We start from the raw sequence: 21096 nt of genomic DNA, 5'->3' as shown, positions 1-21096 counted from the left end.
AAGACACCAGCTCTGAGGAGCTGGGCAAGCCTGTGTCCAGCTCAGGGCATGCTCTTGGCAGTAATAGCAGTCGCCCTGCAGAAACCCTCAGGAAAAAAGTCTGCAGAAGTTATCATATTTATTAAAAAAAAAAAAAAAATCCCTGTCACTCCATCTCCTGTGTTGGCTCAATCCATCACGAAAAGAAACATCTGCTTCTGCAGTGGCTGGCTGATCTCTCCACTGAACTGCACTCATGGTTGTGACAAAGCATTGTGGGGGTTTAAAATTAAATTTTCTACGAGACAGAAACCGGGTAGACCTGCAGCAGCAGCTCTGAAGCCACAGACGCCCAATTAAGAGCTAGCCATCAGGCAGTGGCACTGCAGGGTAACCCCACACCCTCCCTCCTGCTACCTGGCTGCAGAGGGGCTCCCACTTGGGTGTCCCTCCCACTCCCTCCCTAGACCAGGCTGGGAGGAGGCTCTGCAGACACTGGGGCACAGAAGCTCCTTCACTTCCCTGGCTCCGTTGTTCCTCCAAATCACTCAACAGGGAGAAGCCCAAAATCCAAATATCACCAGGTCTTTTTCCTGGTTTTCCAGAAGGGACTTCCAGGGAGGAAGGGAGGCTTGGGCTCCCCTGTCACAGGGCAGCTCAGCATTTGGGAATCCTCTTTATGTCTCCCCCTGTGGCTGCACTCCCAACAGCCCATGCAAAGTGTCACGCCCTGTATCCTTTCCTAGAGACGGAAAGCAGCTTTCTGTTTACCCACCAATGTCTGTCTCCTGTGTGAGACCACACTCGAGCTAGAACACAGGTGACTGTGCACATTTAAATCCTACACATGCACAGAGCGAACAGGAAAGCTCCCTCTTCGAGCGAGGGAGATTTGCCGTGCAAGAACAACGGGGAGCTGAAACATGCCAGGCAAAGAAGGACCACAGAATAGCCACCAGTGCCAGATCTGAACACCTTATTCCATGCTGAAGCACATGCCAGATCCACTCACTTTCTGCCCTCTGGCAGAGATCTAATTAAAATGAAGAGAAGCTGTCACTCATGGCCAGTGGATTGGCCCCAGCCAGCCGTGCAGTTCGATGCTCGGCATAGACTTTACTGTCAGATACTCTAATCAGCTGAGCTGTTTCTCAGATTTTTTTTTTTTTTTTCTCCATTTTGGGATTGTTTTGTTCAGAGCTTTGCTTCACCAGCTGAATTCTGCCGGGCTCCTGGGCAAATCACTCACACCACAGTCAGGGCATGCCACAGACAGAGGGTTTTCATTGGAGTTCGATGTAATTGCTAGCATTTATCACTTTAATGGCCTAATGAAGGTGAGATGTAATTAGAAAGGGTGTCAACTGGAATATGGAGTTTGTTTTACAATTATCTATACAGCGGGCAACCACTGGCAAAGAACAGTGCAGTTTCAAAAGCTGGTAATATGTGGCATAAATGTTCATCACTGGGTGACTTAAAGTGACCTAAAGCTGCGTTCAGTAATTGCTGCCTTTCTTCCTAAGTGCTTGAAACAAACACGAAAAGGTTGAACCCCTCCCAAGGCAGCTTTTCCAACCAATGAAGATGGTTTATGTGCATGCAACTGAGCCCATATAACTGTCACCTCAACATCATTCCCACTTGCAGAGTGATCAGCAGTGATTTTGCTTGAGTGATTTTTGTCTGTGTAAGCAAGCTCAAATGAATGCAACAATAATAAGAACTCCCAGCAGGGCCATTGCCATTGCAAAAAAAAAAAAGCTCACAACCTTCTCAGCACACACAGAAACACACACACAAAATTAAAACAAAAAATCACTGAGAATTAAAAGCAATCAGGAAGTTATATTTATCTCAGTTTTACTCAAAATAGGTGTTCAAGTGAGTTTTATGCATTTGGCAGAATGGCTGACCTTTATTTAAGGCAGAATGTCTTAAGGCACAAAGAACACTTCTCCTGGATAACAATCTCCTACTGCTAAATAGATACCAGAGTTTGTTGCTTGATGGATGTTGTGCAGTAAAGTAACGATGGCTGATGGTGCTGTTAGCAGACAGCTTAATACTGAGTGGGAGACTGGAGATTCAGACAGTCAAAAGCCTCCTGAGCCCAACAACTACAGCACAAAGTATGACTCTCCTCAAAGAGCTAATCTCGTTTCTGAATAAGAAAGTGTAGTTTTAATTTGTGTAATCTCTTGAGGCCTGGACACATTACTGGAAGAGTGATTACTTCGGAGAAACAAGCCCTTCCCTCTCTCTACAGAATGGAAGTGCAGACTTTGGTACTCAGCTAATATCATGAGTGTACCTAGTCACTGTAGCTTTCTCCAGACGTTATAAATGCAGGTTTAATAACCTGTTGTACTGACATCCTTATGACATTATCTTAAATGGATTTAATTTAGTGCAGAAGACTGACAGCAAGTAATGATGAAAATTTCATCTCAAAAAACCAAAACCAGTGAAGATGTAGCCTGCACGTAGGGCTGTGCCCAGCCCTGCTGTAAGACGAAAGCAGAGGGTCTCATACCTGCCTATGAGATGATTCCACCCAGTTCATTCTGACAGGGTTCCCTCAGGTCTGCAGATGCAGCCATGGGTTAGATGTGGGCTAGATTCCTAAAGCACTCCCATGTGACACTGCTGTCATTAGTCCACCAATTAACATTTTCACCAGATGGTAGGAAGCACTCAGATCTTCCAGAAGCATCACCCTAATAGCTATGAACTGAACCCCTTTCTGTATTAGGTGACCAGCTCCAGTGATTTTGAAGAGGGTAGTCACATTCTTAACTAAGCATCAGTCTGCCTCCTGATACACAGTCCCAGCCTGGTCTTCATTTCCCAGCCTAAACGCTGTGTGTATCACTTCCAGGTGGCACTCAGTGTCGTGGTGACATATAAATTGAGTTTATGAAGCTCCTTAAAATTCAAGTCAAGATTCTAGCTTTCCTGTACTTTGTGTAGCCATCTGAAGCTCCACAGAGAGGACATAAAAAATGACCATTTCAGAGAAGCACCATGTTGCAGTCACCTTGCAGGGTTTTAGGTGCTCTCACATAGAAGGAGTAGTAGCTCAGGTATTCCCTTTCTTGTGGTCAGGTGAACACAGCTCTTTGATATCATCAGAAGAAAGCCTTCCTTCTTACAGTTACAATTACAGCAGACAATGGACTTGATATTTGGGGATCGTGTATTTATTTTCTATATGGACATCTCATACTTGAGAATCAGCATAGGGTGCCCCAACAGGTGGGATCCTGCTGTAATGTAGAGGCCCATATGATGACAGTGATGGTTCAGAAAAAGTGATGCTGCTAATTGCAGCAATTAAACAGTAATGACATAATTAATGCAAAAATTATGCATGGCTTGAATCCAAGCTATTGGAGTGCAAGAGGTATTCATCACACCTAGATGAAAATCAGTCCTGTTGAAATGATATCATATCTGCTTTTATGACTTGATCAGGGATAATGGTTATGGGGAATTCAGGGAACAGTGATAGACTATGTTCAGCATTAGAAGTAGCTGATGGGAATGGCAATGAAACACAAAAGACTTTAAATTTGATTGGACAAATTGAACACTGAAAGTGAGGAGAATTGAGAGTCTTGCTATAGCAAGACCCTCCGGATCCATGCCCCAGACAAAAAGATGTGGCCTCACAGAGCCAGATGCAAAGACTGTCTTCAGTTGCAAATATATTCAAATGGACATTAGATATGTTCCTTTCCAAATGCATGGCAAGAATCCAGAAGACAGAAGTCAACTGGTTAATTTTTCTCTTTACAAAGCAACTTTTCATGAAGAGCAGGTTTGAAGATCAGCATTAACTCTGCATAATCCACATCCTGCAATTCCAGTCTAGTATGTTCACAGATCCCCAACTGAGAAAAGAAAGAAGTTAATTGATGTGAAGAAATTTGTATAATATTGCTTAAACTTCAGAAATCAAGTATTCCCATATAGCTGGTGAAAAAAGGGAAAAACTTAAAGTAGTCTGGCATGTTTGCTCCATGCCTGCCCAAGCTCTCAGGTCCTTCTACAATTTAAGCTTCTAAATTTTTGAAAATCTACTTAATCATATTTCAAGGTATCTCCCAACAGGGCCATTAGGAGGACATATTAAAAATATGGCTGAAAAGACCTCATAAATTGCAAAGACAGGATTTTTTTTGGTGATGTTGAAAGACAGTTGTGGCAGCCCACAAATGTAGAGAGTCACATCAGTCAGATGGCTGAGATCAGTAACTCTTTCCCACTTTTAGACCCAAAGACTATTGCTGGGATTGCTATTTGATTGTGCAGCAACAGCAGAACCGTGAAACAGTAAGAGCTGTTTCGCCATGCTACAGGTTGAGAGCATTGTATGTTTGTTGGTCCAGAAACACCCTGGATTTGTGAAGCTGGACTGAAAACGTGGTCAGCCACAAGTCTTTCCCACAAATCCAGCTTAAAATATTACTACATTAAGTGGTAGTTTACTTGAGCTATATTATTTATGCTTCCATATTGGGTACCTTAATGTGGCGATAAATAAACCCAAAATGTTTGCTGTGTATTACCATACATTTCACTGATTGATTCTTCCTATGGACAAGGGCATTGGCCTCAAGGAAAAAGGAAGGACTCAGCAATATCTAGGCTGAAAGTACACAGTACATATTAAAAAATCTAGTTGCTTGTGCAGAGTTTTCTTGCGTGTTTTTTGTTCCATGGCCCACAAGCATTTGCTTTGAACCAATCCCTCTGTGCTGAACCTAGAATCCTTTCTCTGGTTTCTTACCAAGTCACTGGAGTGAAGTTACCAAGGAGTTTTGAGAGTCAGAATTAGCATATGGTGTACAGCTTTGTCCTCCAGTAGCTTCAAACATCTTGGTTTATTAGTCTCTAGCTAGACATAGAAAGCCCTGAGGTCCAGTAAAGTGGACCTAGTATTTGTGTTCGTGCAAGCATACACTATATTGGCCATTTGGCTTTATGAACATACCTTGTTTGGTGTCTAAGGAGGAGTGATGGTTTTCCATTTAGACTGTGGAGTCTACTGCTTAATAATAAATACACTCCTGACATTGTTAAATGATAGCCTGCTTCTAATAAACCCCATGCTGATCCCAGTGTTGGTTAGAGTAGGTAATTCATCTTCCTGGGCTGTTAAAACTTTAGCTGGGATTATAGAGATGACATGAATCAGACACGATCAGCATGTCCCCTGCTGGTTTGCTCATTTTCTCCCCATAACAAAATGCTGGCTAGTTTTCTCTTTGCATTGCAGATCTTGTTATTAGTTGATTTCATTATTAATTGCTCCTAAGCCTTGGGAGGCCTTTTCAAGGCACGTACATAAGGGATCCACATAGTCTATAGCAAAACATCACTGTACTTTCATGCTCACACTTCTCCCAGGGTACTTGATATCAAGTTGTAATCCCTTCGTGTTAGTAAAGAGCCTGGAGCCACATTCTGAATACACAAGAATTAACCGAGTGCTCCAATTTTTTCCTTGATTTGCTACCAGAAAGAAAAAAAGAGGGGAAAAAAAGAGGAGAAAAAAAAAATCTTATTATCCTCAAATCTAATTACAGCCTCAACAGTTCCCGAGGATTTGGCTTTATGAAGTGGTTCATAAAACCTTCCTTGCCATTATGCCCACTAACACCCTTTGGTCTCATGCACTGATAAGGGCTTGTTTGAGTAATTTTAAATTAGCTGATAATATGCTGACAAGTAGACTGCAGGATGCACCAGGCAGCCAAGTGCCCTAGAAAGAGCAACCTCCAAGACACAACTTGAGACTGCCTGAACAGACCTGGCTTCCCGCTCCATCGGGGTCCTGCCAAAGGTAAATGGGCTCCCACTGGCTGTGCTGAGCCTGGCGTCGGTCCCCCCAGGAGCAGGCACGTCATACCAGGGCAGGCACAGCACACCACCAGTGACCTTCCACTAACCAGCACTGATGGAGCCTCCACAGCCTGGGGAGATAGAATCATCGAATAAGTTGGGTTGGAAAGGACCTCTGAGATCATCAAGTCCAACCCTTGATCCAACACTGCCGTGGTTACTAGACCATGGCACTAAGTGCCACATCCAGTCTCATCTTAAAAACCTCTAAGGATGGAGAATTCACCACTTCCCTGGGCAGCCCATTCCAATGCCTGATCACCCTCTCTGTAAAGGGCTCCCCAGGCCCCAGCACAGCCCTGCACACTTGAGCACACAGGACATATGACATGGAAAGCAAAGCTCTTCATTCTCCATTGCCTCACATTAAAGCAGTTCAGCCCTGACCTTTTGAATCACAGACCGGATAACACACGGTCACTTCATGCCCACCCACCCACCCACAGCTACTACCATTATTATTTCCCACAAAAAGTTGACATCAGATAAGGGACGTGTTCTGTTTCCTCCCCCAATCCAGATACTTCTTACAAAACCCAGTGGAGGCACCATGAATTTTTTCTTTCCCTTCTGGATGCTTGTGTTCTTCGGCACCTTTTGAGAACTACCATTATTTATTACGATACTTGAATATGGCAGCTTTCCTTTCCACAACTGCATAAAGTCAAAACAACAGAAGATTTGCTTTCTGCCATCAGAGGCAACAAGCTCAGCTGTGAATGTCACCCTGTTCCCAGCAGAATAACCAGTGCCTGCTCCAGGCCTGGTTAGTCAGGGTCTTTTTCCCTGTCATCTCATGGACAACCTGACTTGGCATCTATTGCTAGGAATCCATCTGCTCCTATTTGGGGAAACTTATCAGTGTTCTTGAGCCAACCCGACACTCCTGCCAAGGGAAAACAGCAATGCAGGACTCACAAACCATACCCAGTCTTACAATAACTGGAGCTGGCAACCTTGTACTTAGGAAAGAGAGGGGGTGACTCCAGCCTGGAGCTGGACTGCAAATGCATCTATATCTTCAATGCCACAGTAGTATCTCAAGCCCTGATACCTCTGTGATATCCTACAGATTAGATCCTAGTACACATCAGGAAAGCCTATAACAAAAACATAAAAGATGGAAGAAGGGAGGGAGGGAAAGGTGATGGTTTTGTTGTGGTTTTTTTCCCCCCCTTGCTGCTTTTCATTTTAAATCATACTTTCTGTTTTGGTCTTTCTGTAGGTTGGCTGCCACCATATCTAAACAAACTGGCACCAGCTGAATAGCAGACTGGAAGGACAGAATCAGGCAAAGGAAGAGAGAGGATACAAGACTATGGAGAGTTGACCTTGGCTGGACACCAGGTACCCATGAAGTAATTCTATTACTCTCCCTTCCCAGTTGGACAGGGGAGAGAAAAACAAGATGGAAAACAACTTGTAGGTTAAAGCAGGTTATGAAGGCAAAAGCAAAAGTTTGCATGTGCACAAGCAAAGAGAAAAGAAATAGGTTTGTTCTCTACTTCCCATCAGCAAGCCATGCCCAACCACTTCTCGGGAAGCTGGGCTTCAGCACCTGTAGTGGTTGCTCCAAAGGTAAGCACTGTAAATAATGAATGCCTTGTCCTCTTTTTCCTGGCTTGTATATCTGAACTGATGTCATATGATATGCAATATCCCTTTGGTTAGTTCAGGTCAGCTGGCCTGGTTGTGTTCCCTATCCAGGATCTTACCCATTCCCAGCCCACAGATGAGGGGGTAGAATGCTGTGCTAACGCTGTGCCTGCACTGCCTAGCAGTAGCCAAAACACTGCTGCATTATCAGCTCCTCTCCAGCCACCAACACACAGCACTGTGAGAGCTGCTACAGGAAAATGAACTGCACCTCAGCCACACCCAATACTGAACCTATCTGAAGAGAAAAGCAAGCCACATGTGTGACCCTCCAGAGCTACCACTTACTGACTAGCAGCGCAGGTAGAATCTCACACACCAGCTGCAGGCGGAGGGAGCAGCACAGCACCTTATTCAAAAGGCAAGTCCCTTAAAGCAGATAAAGCTGCCTTACTTGCCCCAGTTATGTGCTCAGGGTTACACCACCAGGCCTCACGAGTCTCTGTAATATGATTGGGAAGCATGATACACCTGTCCTGAATTAGAGTAGATAGGTTTATCTCATTTCAGAGCTAACTCACGGATGGGTAGAGATCAGATCAGCTGTAAGAAATTCTTTTTATTGTGCAGCTTGTTATTCATGGTAGGGTGAAAATGGCTTCAAAGGTGATCCTGAGCACACTGAGGGATATCTTCTTATCTCTAATGTAGTTTATACAAACGAAATTGGTTTTTGCTTCAAACATCTCTCCGTAGAAGAAAATCAATTTCAGAATGCAGTGGCTGTGATCTTTCAAGCCAAGGATCCATTGCAAACATACCAAGTGTTTGGCAATGCAAAGCTGCAAAGACAGGACAAGTAATGCCCGTTATCAACATATGTGCCATGCCCAAATCAAGGTTTCACATCCAAGGCGCTGAATAAGCCATTGCCACTCTAACAACAGTGGCATTAACAGAAGCAAAAATATGTTGTGACCAGATAAGCAAATTTCTTTTAACCCCTACAGCAGTGTGGGGCAGCAATTTCAAGCACTGGATCATTTATCAGTCAAAATAAAAACCCCTCAAAGTGTAGGGTGCTGACCCAAGATCCACCTAGGCCCTCTGCGCCCCTGGAAGCAGGTGTTTTCATGCTCAGATGACATGTAATGCCCTTGGCTTACTCCCCAGTCTCACCTGATCTGCTGCAGCAGCCTCACACCTCCTCAACTCACTGTGCATCTTGTGAACCCACCCACCTTGCCCTCCATCAGTTCAGGTGTCAGTCAGACTACCTGCCCGTGCTTCCCACCACTACCAAGCCTTCAGGAAAACTCCCGTTCACCTTACCTTGTGCACAGCCATCCCCAGATCAACTTCCCAAGGATTAGTAAGGAGGTGAAAGCAGCCTCAGGATGAGGATTTGGAGCATTCTCTCCCAACACTGCATGCTCTTTTTCTTCTCGTGAGATATCAGTGCTGTGTGTCCTTGTCATCAGTGGCCTCGGGCAGCTGAAGTCCAGTAAAATTTGTAATCACTATCTGAACTGTGTTGGCTTAGGCCAAGAGGGTCAGAGCTAATGTTAGTAACACCCTTGGATCTAGTTGTGACTACATGTATACTTTGGGTCTGATTCTGCATTTAGAGAAAACATTCATCTCTGTAAGAGAACATAGGCTGGATGGGGGTGATCCAGGAATTGTCACCAGGAGCAGAACACATGAGAACTGCTCAAAATGCTTCTAACACTGATTCCTCTGAAAACATTTCAAATGCAAGAATACCAGTGCAGCACCAGGATTCTGATCTCCATTAGAATAGGCTCAACTTCTCAGACGCTGAGAGAAGGAGGTGCTGTCTGCTGCAGACACACACACAAACAGACACGTGGATCATGGCCATGGCCAGAGTTAGTTGGGACCGTGTAGTGCATGTTTAATACTGACAGAAGTATGGCTTCTCTGAAGGACCTCAGGAGGACTGCAGATGCACACAGTCTTAGTAAGAAAACTGAGGATTAGGCAGACTGTGCTCTGGTGCTGTTATAAACCTGAACCTTTCAGCCTGGGAACACTTCTAATTTTGCAATATCTTTCTTTTATTGCATGTATCAAGTTACATACAAACTATCAACATTCTTTCTCCTTTTTTTCCTCCTTGGTTGGTTGGTTGGTTGGTTTTCAACTGAATTTAACTCTGTACAGTAGCAATATCTTGTCAGGACACTTCTTTCATATAAATCACAGGAAAATGAGAGACATTACTCATTGTGATGGACAGCTGATAGATAATTACTAGATGAGTGCTTATGCAAAACCCAGCCTTGAAACTCAGTCATGTTTTCTTTTGTACATCACACTCAACCAGCTTGGATTACTTCAGAGCCCAAATAATACCACAGGAAACAAAACGGCCCCCTACACCACAAAAGCAGCATTCTTACCTGCAAATTTACATGTTGCTTTTCATCAGCTCTAAGCTACAATGCAGCTCAACTTGAAACTTAATTAGACTCAGTTGGAGAGGTGGTAGCTTGCAACAGGTTTTTATTCTTACAGGGTTCTGAAGGCACTTCCAGCGAATAACAGAACAGTGGACATTTAGAAAACATCCATAAATCTGGGAAAATTCCACTTAAGTCTCAACAAAAGCTGGACACTCATACCAGGTTTAGATTACTCTTTGGCCATCTAAAGCAGCTGCATATTAAAACTGGAGCTGGACTGATTATTCAAAATTAATTTAGCCAGCACATTAATGAGCTACAGTTTCTTCTGCTGCTTGTGTGCAATCTGCTTGACCTTCCTTCCTTTACCACTTCTACCAACAATCCTAGCTCATAGCTCTTCACTAGAGATTTTAAGATCTGAAATTTGAGCAACGCAGATTCTATTGCACAGTTGTGATCAGACTATGAGCCTTGAATCCTGATACACTACAGACCCTGGTTGGTTTAGGGCAGTGTGGCGGGCTGACCTTGTCTGGCAAGCCCCTACCCAGACACTCCCTCACTCCCTGCCAAATGGGATGGGAGAAAGAATTAAAAGGGCAAAAGTGAAATAAAAAACTTGTGGGTAAAGATAAAGACAGTCTAATGAGTGAAGGAAAATGAAAGAAAACAAAAACAACCAAGTGACGCAAAGGCGGTCACTCACCACTTGCAGACTGATGCCCAATCAGGTCTCTAAGTAACACCTCCCAAAGCAAAACTCCCCCCCAGTTTTATTGCTGAGTGTCACATTATTTGGTATGATATGTGTCTTTGGTCAGTTTGGGTCAGCTGTCTCAGCTGTGTTGCCTCCCAACCCTCTTCCCCAGCCCTAGCCTACTTGCTACCTAGCAGAGTGAGAGATGAAGGCCTTGACACTGTGCAGGCACAGCAATAACTAAAACATTGTGGTGTGTTATCAAACTAAAATACTGTGGTGTGTTATCAACACTGTTTTGGTCACCAGTCTAAAACACAGGACATTACAGGCTGTTAGGAAGAAAATTAACTCCATCTGAATCAGAGCCTCTTCAGGCAGATAGAAAGGGTTCATGGAGCTACTAGATCTAGAGACTGCCAGTCCAGTACTGCTGGAATTGCATGCAACAAAAACTAATCCTTGGTTTTCTCTCTGTTCAAAACATTCAGTCTTCACTAAAAGTTTGGGAAACTGTGGCAGGGAAATGAAGTAAGCTATCCCAAGCCAATCCTAGAAGCAGAAGAAGGGATTAGCACTCAGGGCTGCTGCTTGTCTTGAACCACCAGTCTTCACCCATCAGCCCTATTTTCCTGTTGCATTGTTGGATAATCAAAACCTCTGAATTCAGTTTCCATCTCTTTACTATTAAATTACTACCTCACCGTGTTGTAACCTGAGGTTCCAAGCACTGATGATTTTTGTTGTTATCTTATGGTACTCACTGATACATAGAGAGAAGATGAGCATTAAAATACCCGGAAATCACATAGCAGCAACATAAGGACTGCAAGACTTCTCCAGCCCAACTAAAGCCAGATAGATTTGTTGTCAGTGGAACATGAGTCTCCTTCACAAGGGAAGGGGAGGTGCTTTTTTGAGTTTTTGTTTGGGTTTTTTTCTGGTGGGGTTTTTTTTTGGTTGGTTGTTTGGTTGTTTGTTTGGGGTTTTTTGTTTGGTTTTGGGTTTTTTTCAGCCTTAATTGGCTCTTTAAAGCCAGTAGTAGTTCTAGCCCCAAGTTTCCTGTTCTGAATCTACTTTTCCCAAAGCACAAGAAGTGACTTACTTGGAGATCATAAAGGCTGTCACAAAGCTCAACAGCCAGGATTAGAATCATATTTTCTACCTTATCTTATTTTCTTTCAAGGCAGTGCAAAATGTCACCAAAAAGCATTACTACCACATGACATTAGGGCTTAAGAAGTATTGGCATGGGAGCCCATCTAGATACCTATCAGTCACATTTATCTGTTCACAGCATGATAATAAAGGCCTACACAAGGAACAAATACAAAGCAAAAATCTGTCTTCAGTCTGTTTTAATAAGTGAAATAAACCTAAAGGTACGAGCTGGATTTCAGCAGCAGTTAACCTTTCCCCTGACATGATGCGAGGTCTCTTTGCAGGGATATTAAGCAGATTTGCTAAATGCCACAGTGGGGCTGACACTGGAGGCTGCCAGAGCATTGCCAGCTTATATAAACCTTCCCAGGAGTTAGGCTGATACTCTCAGGCTTCTCCGAAAACATTGCTGATCCATAGGGATAATCTCATTTCTTGGACCATGAAATAAGTCGTAGCCTACGGGTTACAGCTGATATATGTGTGAGACACAATCACCAGCTTGCCAAGGGGCTGCTTTATCCAGGTCTGTTAGGTGGCTTTTTGGCCTGCAAGAGACTTACCCGAACTTACTTGCTACTCTCTAGTAGGGGACACCATTCCTGATGTCACCCTCCCCACTGCCTGCCTTCCACTGACCCCAAACATGTTCAAAGTGATCACCTTAGTGCATGTTTTGGAATAGGAGGGATTTGGTACAGCATTTGTGTTTTGCAAAAAGCAAGAGAGATGAAAAGCTGGTCAAACAATTCCTTCCTAGAATACATCCCTGCAGGTCCCACGGGTCCCTGTGCTCAAGCACACACCCATGTAGTGAGGTAGCTGTTTCTGCTAAGGCAAAGAGCATTACCTGTTTATAGAGAGCTTTGGCTGTCAGCAGAACGGGTATTTTCAGCTTTGCTGGAAAACAGTAAAGCTAGATAGGTCTGAGGTCCTGCTCAGTATACCTGGCAGGTGCTGAACTTCAAAACTAATGCCAAGATTTTCAGAATCAAAGTGCCAGCAGCTGGGCAGTCCCAGGCTGTAGGCACAGTACAGGTGTGAACGTGTTAAGCTTCAAGCTCCTGGGAGCTTCTTTCCCTTGTAAGCACTAGACTGGGAATTACTACCACTTGCCTGTCACCACTATTGTGAGAAGTAGGTGTGATATTTCCCTGTTCAATTAAAGAGAAGAAGCCCAAGGTCACTGCCCTTCTTTTTGAAGCGGGTCCATTCCATTTTATAAGTGCTTCCCCTTGTCTCCTTTGCAAAGTGGTGGCATGGAAACAATGCCGCCTCCCACCATGAAATGACAGCTTGCTCCAGCCCTTTCATAACAGAGGCCCTTGAGGCTTGCACCAGGGGAGCTTGATGAGGTTAGTAATCACTGCAGCACATGAAAAGCATTTTGCACTGCGACCTTTTGTACATACTGCTTCTGCCTCTAAAGCCAGGGAGATTTACACATATGGCTTTCTCCCAGCACTGAGGGAGGAGAAACTGAGGCAGTAAAATCCTGAAAGCCAGCAATTTATTCAAGAAGGGATGCTGAGAGCACTTGAAGGCTTAAAGCTTATGGTATTTTACCTACAGGTTGCAGCACAGGAAACAAAGGATAAGATTTTCATTAAACCCTAGCATTTTTAGAGACACAAACTATATTTTTCTTTTTCAAATCTCGTTGACAGTCCTGAGAAAGTTCTCTGAGAGTTTTTACTACACAAGAGCTGTGTGCACAGCTCTTGGTGATCCATTGCCTGTTACCTGTTGCTGTAGTGGCAGCTGCCCTGAAAGACAGGCTAGAAAGGACCTTCCAGTCTTCTATGCCTAAGACCCTTTCTGAGGTCATCTGTGCAATTCTCCTTTGGCAGTCGCACCTCACTCCCACATACTGATAGCACTTACCATGACCTCCGGTTAACGACTTATCTCCAAAAGCAGAAGAAATCATTTCTGCCAGGTCTGCCTATGTTAAATGACTTTGAGAGAGAGGTACATCGTGACAAAGACTTCCCTGCTCACAGTATGATTGGGGAATCCCAAACCTTTTCTTCAATACTTCATGTCTTGGACTACAAGATACCTTGGAAGTAAAACCAGGTAATATCCCTTTTCCTTTCTCAGAGCAGTCTCTAATTTTAATTACCTTCACCATTCTTTCAGTAGCAGCACTTCATGGCAGTCCCCTCTTCTGTAGTTTGGAAATTGAGAAACAGAAATATGACACAATTACCTTCAATTACCAAAAATATTACTTTTATGGAATAAAAGTGAAAATTTGATTTAGTCCAGATCTGAAGCAGTGAGAGACACACAGAGAGATTATAGGGGAGTTTTCAGTGACCCATGGCCTCCAGAGAGAAGAAATAATCATGTTACTGCATTTCCTCCCAGCTTCACAGCAGTTTATATCCTTTAATCTCACACACTGAATCCTCTGTTTGCTTGGGCTTTGGAGATTCAACAAGCCCCATGTGCAGTTAGCACAAAGCAGGATTCCCCCACTACTTGCTGTTCTGATCCTGGCCACAGACATAAATGTCTGCTCTGCCTCTGTATACACAACATGTACGTGGATTAGGTACAAATTCAAACGTGCAACATGGCTCCACCCATGCTGTCTGCAGAGACAAAAACATCCACAGCAATAAAAAGTGCAAAGATAAATCAGTGTTTTCCACTTGATCCCTGGAGATGTTTCTTAGCATCCCTTGGCACATCCCACCTCAACCCTCAAAAGCTATTGAGATGCTTGCTTTGCTCAGTCCAAATTTCCCTTTGGTCTTCAAGGCTCTTCTGCCTGTGTTTCCAGGTGGATTAACCAATACTGTGCACACTGAAGTTCTGTACAGCCTATTGCAGGAGCCCCAGTATCCCTCTAAAACATTTCAAGCTTGTTTTTTAGCCATCCTTTCTCTCTGCCTGTATGACTGCCAACAGGCCAATGCCAGCTGCATGTCTCAGAGTCAAAATGCGTTGTTCAACTTGGAGTGCCGTGTCCCATTCTTATTTGAATGATTCTCCTTCTGTCCCACAGCACACAAGGACCCCCAATGGTTTTGCATTTGAGCTCCGGCTGGTGCATCTTGGCTGCGCGTAGCAACATCTCAGTGCCCGTCCCTGCCGTGCGCCTCCTCCAGCAGGTCAAGACATCACCATGTCCCAGCGCTGACTCATGGCTGTGCTCTCACAAGGGTTGATGACAAGCTCTTTAATACTTTCATTCATGTCCCCAATCGTCTCAGTGTCCAAACAGAAGCGTGAGGCTATGTGTTCAATGTGTGACCCAACTTTACCCCATCGCTGAGGAGAGAGACACACAAGAGGAGAAACAGATGAACAAGCTTCCTCACCACTATGTTCTCACTCTACTGTTCCAGCACCAGGGGGACACTGGTCACTAAGCCCTTGTGGCCTGATGCTGGGAAGTACAAGGTCCCCAAACTCGCACCAAGCAGAGCACAGGCTGAGCATTTTTTCCCATCAGAAGCACACTCACTTAAGCTCGGCCTCTGCCTGGCTTCAGGAAGATAATATATTACTAACAGCTTTTTCCCCAGGTCACTGGTTCAAATGCCAGCTCAATGATTAACTGCAGAGAAACATTAGCATCTGCTGCCTGACTGGCAGCCCGTGTGAACTAAATTGCCAGTTTGGGTTTGACTTCTGCAGATAAGTATCCAGATCACCACCCTCACTAATAGACATCCTTATCAACACACTCATTTAAGAGGCAAAGGGCTGAACAGGCCAGAGTCTGTACTCCCGAATTGACTGTGCTTCCCAGATGAAGTCAGAACACACGGGCCATTTACTGTGCAGTAATACTATGATGAAAGAAAGAGAATTTCAAAGAAAATGAGGGATCAGTGAAAGGGCTCACCTGCTTGTTGTCACCCTCTTTACAAGGTGACAGCAGCACCTGGGAACCAGGGAAGAGAGTGTACACAGACAAACACAGCTGCTGCTGGCGAACTTGGTGGTTGTACGTGTATGTCCACTCCTGCAGAGAGGAAGAAAAAAAACGAGGTGAGAGATCAGTGTTAAGTCTTGGTATTCTTCTACCCGGAAAACCAACGCTTCAGCTTGAATCCTGCCCCTTCTAAAGGCTAGCACAAACATCACTGACTTTAAGAGGCACCAGGACAGGTCACTGTTTCAAGCCTTCCCAAAACTGCAGCTGTTATTGGGGGACTGCAGGTACCAAAGAAAATGTCTACAAAAGCAGTTGGAAGAAAATGGTTCATGAGACAAAAGATTACAAAGCTACAGCTGGGCTGTGGTTGGGGGGAAAAAAAGGAAGGGGAAAAAAGCAAAAGAGAGGTAGAAATACTACTAAACACACAATGTGGAATCCCCATTTTCCAGGGAAGAGCAGCAGAAATGTTTTACAGCTGGTAGTAGGAGAAAAGAGGTGATACAAAGCAAACGTTTGCAACTCCTAGGATTCTGTTCCCAAGTATCACAAAAATCAAGGGTAAAGCTCAGCTTTCTTATCAAGGCAGTGGGACCAAACTCCTAAAGTTTGCTATACTGGTTTGCTGTGACCACTGCTACTTCTGTTCCTCTGGGCTATCTTGAAGGTTTTTTTCCTCATACTGCTTGTCATGTTCACCTTCTCTTACCAGCTTCTCAGCCCAAGAAATAAACTTTGGAGGAGCAGAGACTTTGTCCTGCTTACCAAGTGCTCACCAAATGCTTACTAGATGCTTACCAGATGTTTACCAAACAACAGGGGCTCTCTGCGATTATCCTCTTTTTCACTACTGGATGCTTTACTTGGGAAAAAAAAGGGAAATAGCTGATAGTTTGACCAGGATTTCTAAATGTGCAGGACAAAGCATCAGGCCTGTACAGATACACAGCCCAGGAGTATTCCACAGAAGTTTACTTCAACATTTATTCCAGTTGAAATTTCCCATCATTTACCAGTGCTCATATTACCCAAAAGCAGCTACTGAGAGGATCCCAAGCCAGGGATGTCTCTCCTTGCTATTTGTGTGTGCACACAAGCAGACAAGATCTGGTTTGGCTGACTGGCAGCTGCAAACCAGGATTTCACATAACTCTGGAGAGGGACTTCTGGAACAAGTGTTTTGTTTATAATTTTGTGTGAGCATCAACTTTAAAATTAGAAAGAGCAGGGCTGGAAGGGTTTTCTGAGGGCCCCTAGCCAGGGTGCAAAGCAGGGTCAACTCCTGCCGTGTAAATGGCTCTGAGCAGTCAGGTGAGCAGCAGTGGGAGCAAATGGAAAGCAGGTTTCTGAACTGTGGCGGGGTAGGTGAGCAGGACTGGAGGACAAAGAGCAGATGAGCAGGATGTGAGGATGAAGAGCAGGCTGGCTTCACTATCAGAGGGCAATAACCCTGCTGGAGAGAACAAGGCCAGGGAGCAAGAGCTTTTCTGCAACAGCCCCCAGTAGCCAAGGCAGACGCTTTGGTAGGGTAAAGGCAATGAAAATTCGAAACCTGCTGTGAAAGAAAAGGTGCAGAGAGAAAGCAAAATAGTTGAGAACTCAGATATGGAGAGTCAAAGCTCCGTGAGAAGTGATGTGAGCAGCGGTGTTGGCAATGGAGGGGAAGGCAGAGCTCAAACATACAGCTATTAGGCTGGGGCTGGAAAAATGAAGTGTAAAAGGTGCTCCTGGGAGATTTCAGCCCTTTCTGAGTGCTGGAGGGGAATGTGAAGAATGGCTGCCCTGCTCTCAGAGCTGGGATGCCTGCAGCTCCCCTGACTTTGAATGGTGGAGGTTTTTAGTTGCACTAGCATGAATTATTAGAGCAGGGAAACACTTCCACTCCTTTGGTATTTGTCACCGTCAGCAGCTCTAACTCCTCTCCTCAACTTCAAAACAGACAGCTACAGGCATTTAACTCCTGGGAACATAAATCCCACTTTGATTCAGGTTCTTAGCCACCTGGAAGGGAAAACATGCTTTTGCATAGCAGACCCAGCTCCACAAGGACTTCACACTGTGATCCTCATACCCCATGCTTCTTAGCCCACTACTCCCCAGCAGCTCATGGAAATCAAACCCAGCTTTCTGAACAGCCTGCCCACAGGCTTCTCAGTGAGAGCTGCCCAGGATTTGGGCACATAACAAGCATTCACTTTCAAAGCTGTAATCTGCACCCAAAGGGCCTTCTGGCAGCTAGTTCTTCTTTGTCATATGGAGCAGAGTTTACCTGATCCTACAGTGAACATATTCCAGACATCCCAACCATGCATGCTGTCAGCTGCTGTGTAAACCACCAGCCTGGGAAATCAGGTGCCAAATTACTGCTGCATCTGTGAAGAACCAAACCCTACGGGGCAAGCTCCAACATCTGTTCTTGGCGCCCACACTACTACGAGCTGCTTTGAAAACCTGCTTTACATTTTTAACCAGTTGTTCATCATTTTAGCTCAGGACAGGGTTGGAGCTGCACCCACGAGGCTCCTCAGCAGCAGCTAGTTAATCCTGGACTTGTGTACATGTTGGATCCCCCAATTAACTCCCCCCAATTAACTCAGGCCATGGGACTTTTTTTTTTTTTTTTGCTTTGATGTCTTAGCCTCTTTGCTTCACTGAGGTATCTGATGAAGGACTGCTCCTCGCAGAGGTCCTCCATGCTTTTTTTCCAGGTCAGGCTCTGTTCAAGCCTTCCCAATATTCACATCCTCTCAAGGCAGGACCTTTCTCTCATTCAGCAATGGTCCATGGGATAGAAAGGGTGGTGGTAACCATCTTTCCTAAGCTTTGTTCATCATAAGAAGTGAGGACTCCAGAGCTGGATGCATGCTTCAGTTCGACAGCTGACATTGGATCCTACTCTCTTGCCCCCAGGCTGTCCTTCTACTGTCTTTATCTCAACTGACAGATTTTCACACAGCTCATCTATTTTGGCAGAATGGCTCTTTATGAAAGCCAGTCCTGTTGAAAATGTTTTATCCAGCTCTAATCATGTCCTGTCCCCTTTCAGCCCTAGATGAAAGCCAGAGAAAATGATGCAGAAAATGAAGAAATTTGGGGGGGGTAAAAAGGGGGGAGTCAGTTGAACACCACAGAATCCATGAAGGGCTTTGAGTTCAAATGCATGCAAATGGCCATGTAAATTTTTATCTTACCTCATCTCTTTCCTTATTTGTAGCAGTTGGGATTAAAACTTCTGCCTTTTTTTTTTTTTCCCCATGAGAAACTACTTAATTTCCTAAAGCCTGGCCAGCACAGCAGTAATAACAGCAGAGCTTCACAACATGGAGGTTGTGGTGGACAGTGCAGCCCATGGTACCCCTAAGGAGATCTTCAAGGAGCTAGCATGACCTTCAGGGCTGCAGCCTGGCCTGAAGAGATGCCATCAGGGCTTAGAGCTGATCCCGGCACCACCGAAAAACAGACATATGAGGTGAAATTGAGATCAGGATTACCTGCCTTTTCACAAACACAAGTGGTGGTGGAGTAAGGAGGAAGAGGGTGGGCTTGGAGAACAGAGCTACCAGCTGCATACCACAACCAGCAATCCCCTTCCTCTGAAGCCTCAGATGACACTAACCCCCCATCTGAGGCTTGCGACTATTTTTCAAGGCTTTAGCATCATTTGAGCAGGCACCTGTCACTGTTACTCAGCATGATTATGAATTGAGGAAATTATTTTAAAATGTGACCTTCGGCTTGGCATAGCCTCGCTGACAGATGGAGGAAGGAGCCCTCAGCCTAGGAAGGGGCAGTCCCATGGGAACCTGGCATTATGTGACAGAGAGGGCTCTGCTACCAAATAAGAGGTCAGCTGTACCATAAAGCCAGGATAGTAGGTAGAGAAAAAATTTTCTGAGGAAGCTGTGAACAATCTAATCCCCCAATTATCTTTTTAAAATCACAGGGAAGGACTTTGCAAGGCACGTGACTGCACGGGTCACCTAAGAATACCAAAGCGCTCCCCTCGTCCAAAGACCCTGGGATGCAACTGGCACTTACACACATCTCAGGAGAAGGAAAGCGAAGTACACAAGATGCCCATGACAAGCTGGCTGCAGAGGTGACACTGCTACCCCTCTGCTCTGCTAGCTCAGCCTGCCTCCTGTAGCTCTGGCCAGCCAACAGCTGAGCTAGATGTGTCCATGGAGAAGAACGAAGGCTTTTGGGGGGAGGAAGATCAGAAGAGAACGTTTATGGTTGAGTTGTCTCAGGAGGTACACTTAGTTTGGATAGATGCTAAATGTTCTCCTAAGTGCAGATCTAGCCAGCACACAGAGGATCTCAAGAGAACTGGGGTGAGCATCAAAGCCATATCAGGCAGATTATCATATTGCATTTCCTTCACAGGAAGAGTCAAGGACATGCCACTCAAATGCAGTGGCAGCCACTCAGCTCCAAACCCCAGATTTTTTGGAGTGCAGGCCCAGGAAATGGATGCCACAGCCTTCTTACTGTTTCCTTGCTTGTCTAGAAGATGCCTGAACTTTACATTCATCTTGCAGCGACTGCTTACATGTGCGTGAGTATCCAGGTCAAAGCACCTTCTGCTTTTTTTATCTGAAGTATGACAGGTTTCCTGAAGCTGCTGATGATTTAAATAAATCCCAGAGTCAGATGCCTGTTTCAAACCCTGGAAACTAATATCAACTGACACTTGACTTGGAAAAAAACACCCAGCTACTCACATCTTCATTAGATAAATGAGGACAAAATTATGATCAATTATTTTCCCTCAGATGCATTTCTCTTGTGAAAAGCTAAATCAATCTCTTCATTTAGCAAATGAGACATAACAAAGCATAGAGTACAAGGGCTCCAGTGGGCAGGAGTGCAGGCAGAGCCTGCTGTGCCCTGGGGATGAGCACTGCACGAAGATCTCTGCCAGTCAATAACTCAAGAGCCCTCTGAGAGCCATCTCAAGGGACACAGCCTACACTGACTGCTGCCAGACCTTTTGGAGCAGAAAGGGCCAAGTAGATCCCTGGGATGAGAGAACAGAGCTCTCCTACACAAAGATGAGGGGTCTTCTTGTGCCTCAGTGCTCCTTTTAGTAATTTAAGGCCAACATCAGACACCACCAGGGTGGGTTTGTGAGATCTGCTAAGGGTGTAAATCTGATTTCACCACAGAGTACTCTTCTCAATTTACCCAAACTATGGATGTAGCCAGAGGTCTCACAACATCCTTCCCCTGCACTACAGAAAGAAAGTACTAAAATAAAGAGCAACTCATTGCCTTCTCACGGTTCCTTTGTATCTCTCCTTAAACCATGATAATGCATGATAGCTCAGATCTTCTCACATCCAGTCCCAGCACTTCATGCATGTAATGCTGGTAAAGGGCTGGGGGAGCCTAGCAATGAGACAGATACAGAAAGGCAATCAAAG

General features: G+C 44.8%; 1 protein-coding gene across 1 annotated transcript in view; it reads right to left on the bottom strand.

The window, feature by feature from the left end:
* Positions 1-9558: 9558 nt before the first annotated feature.
* The window catches only part of GALNT14 (polypeptide N-acetylgalactosaminyltransferase 14), a 100904-nt gene continuing 89366 nt past the window's right edge, over positions 9559-21096 (bottom strand). The window contains exons 14-15 of the mRNA XM_050316153.1: positions 15638-15757; positions 9559-15057 (exon numbers count right to left, since the gene is read on the bottom strand). Coding sequence (XP_050172110.1) covers positions 14899-15057; positions 15638-15757 — 279 coding nt within the window. The 3' untranslated portion in view covers positions 9559-14898. The remainder of the gene's footprint in view (positions 15058-15637; positions 15758-21096) is intronic.

This window comes from Myiozetetes cayanensis, unplaced genomic scaffold, assembly GCF_022539395.1.
Source record: "Myiozetetes cayanensis isolate MyiCay16 unplaced genomic scaffold, myiCay2020 scf2-11, whole genome shotgun sequence".
Taxonomy (NCBI): Eukaryota; Metazoa; Chordata; class Aves; order Passeriformes; family Tyrannidae; genus Myiozetetes; species Myiozetetes cayanensis.
Note: the sequence above shows the minus strand (reverse complement) of the source record. Positions and strands in the feature narration are given on the sequence as shown.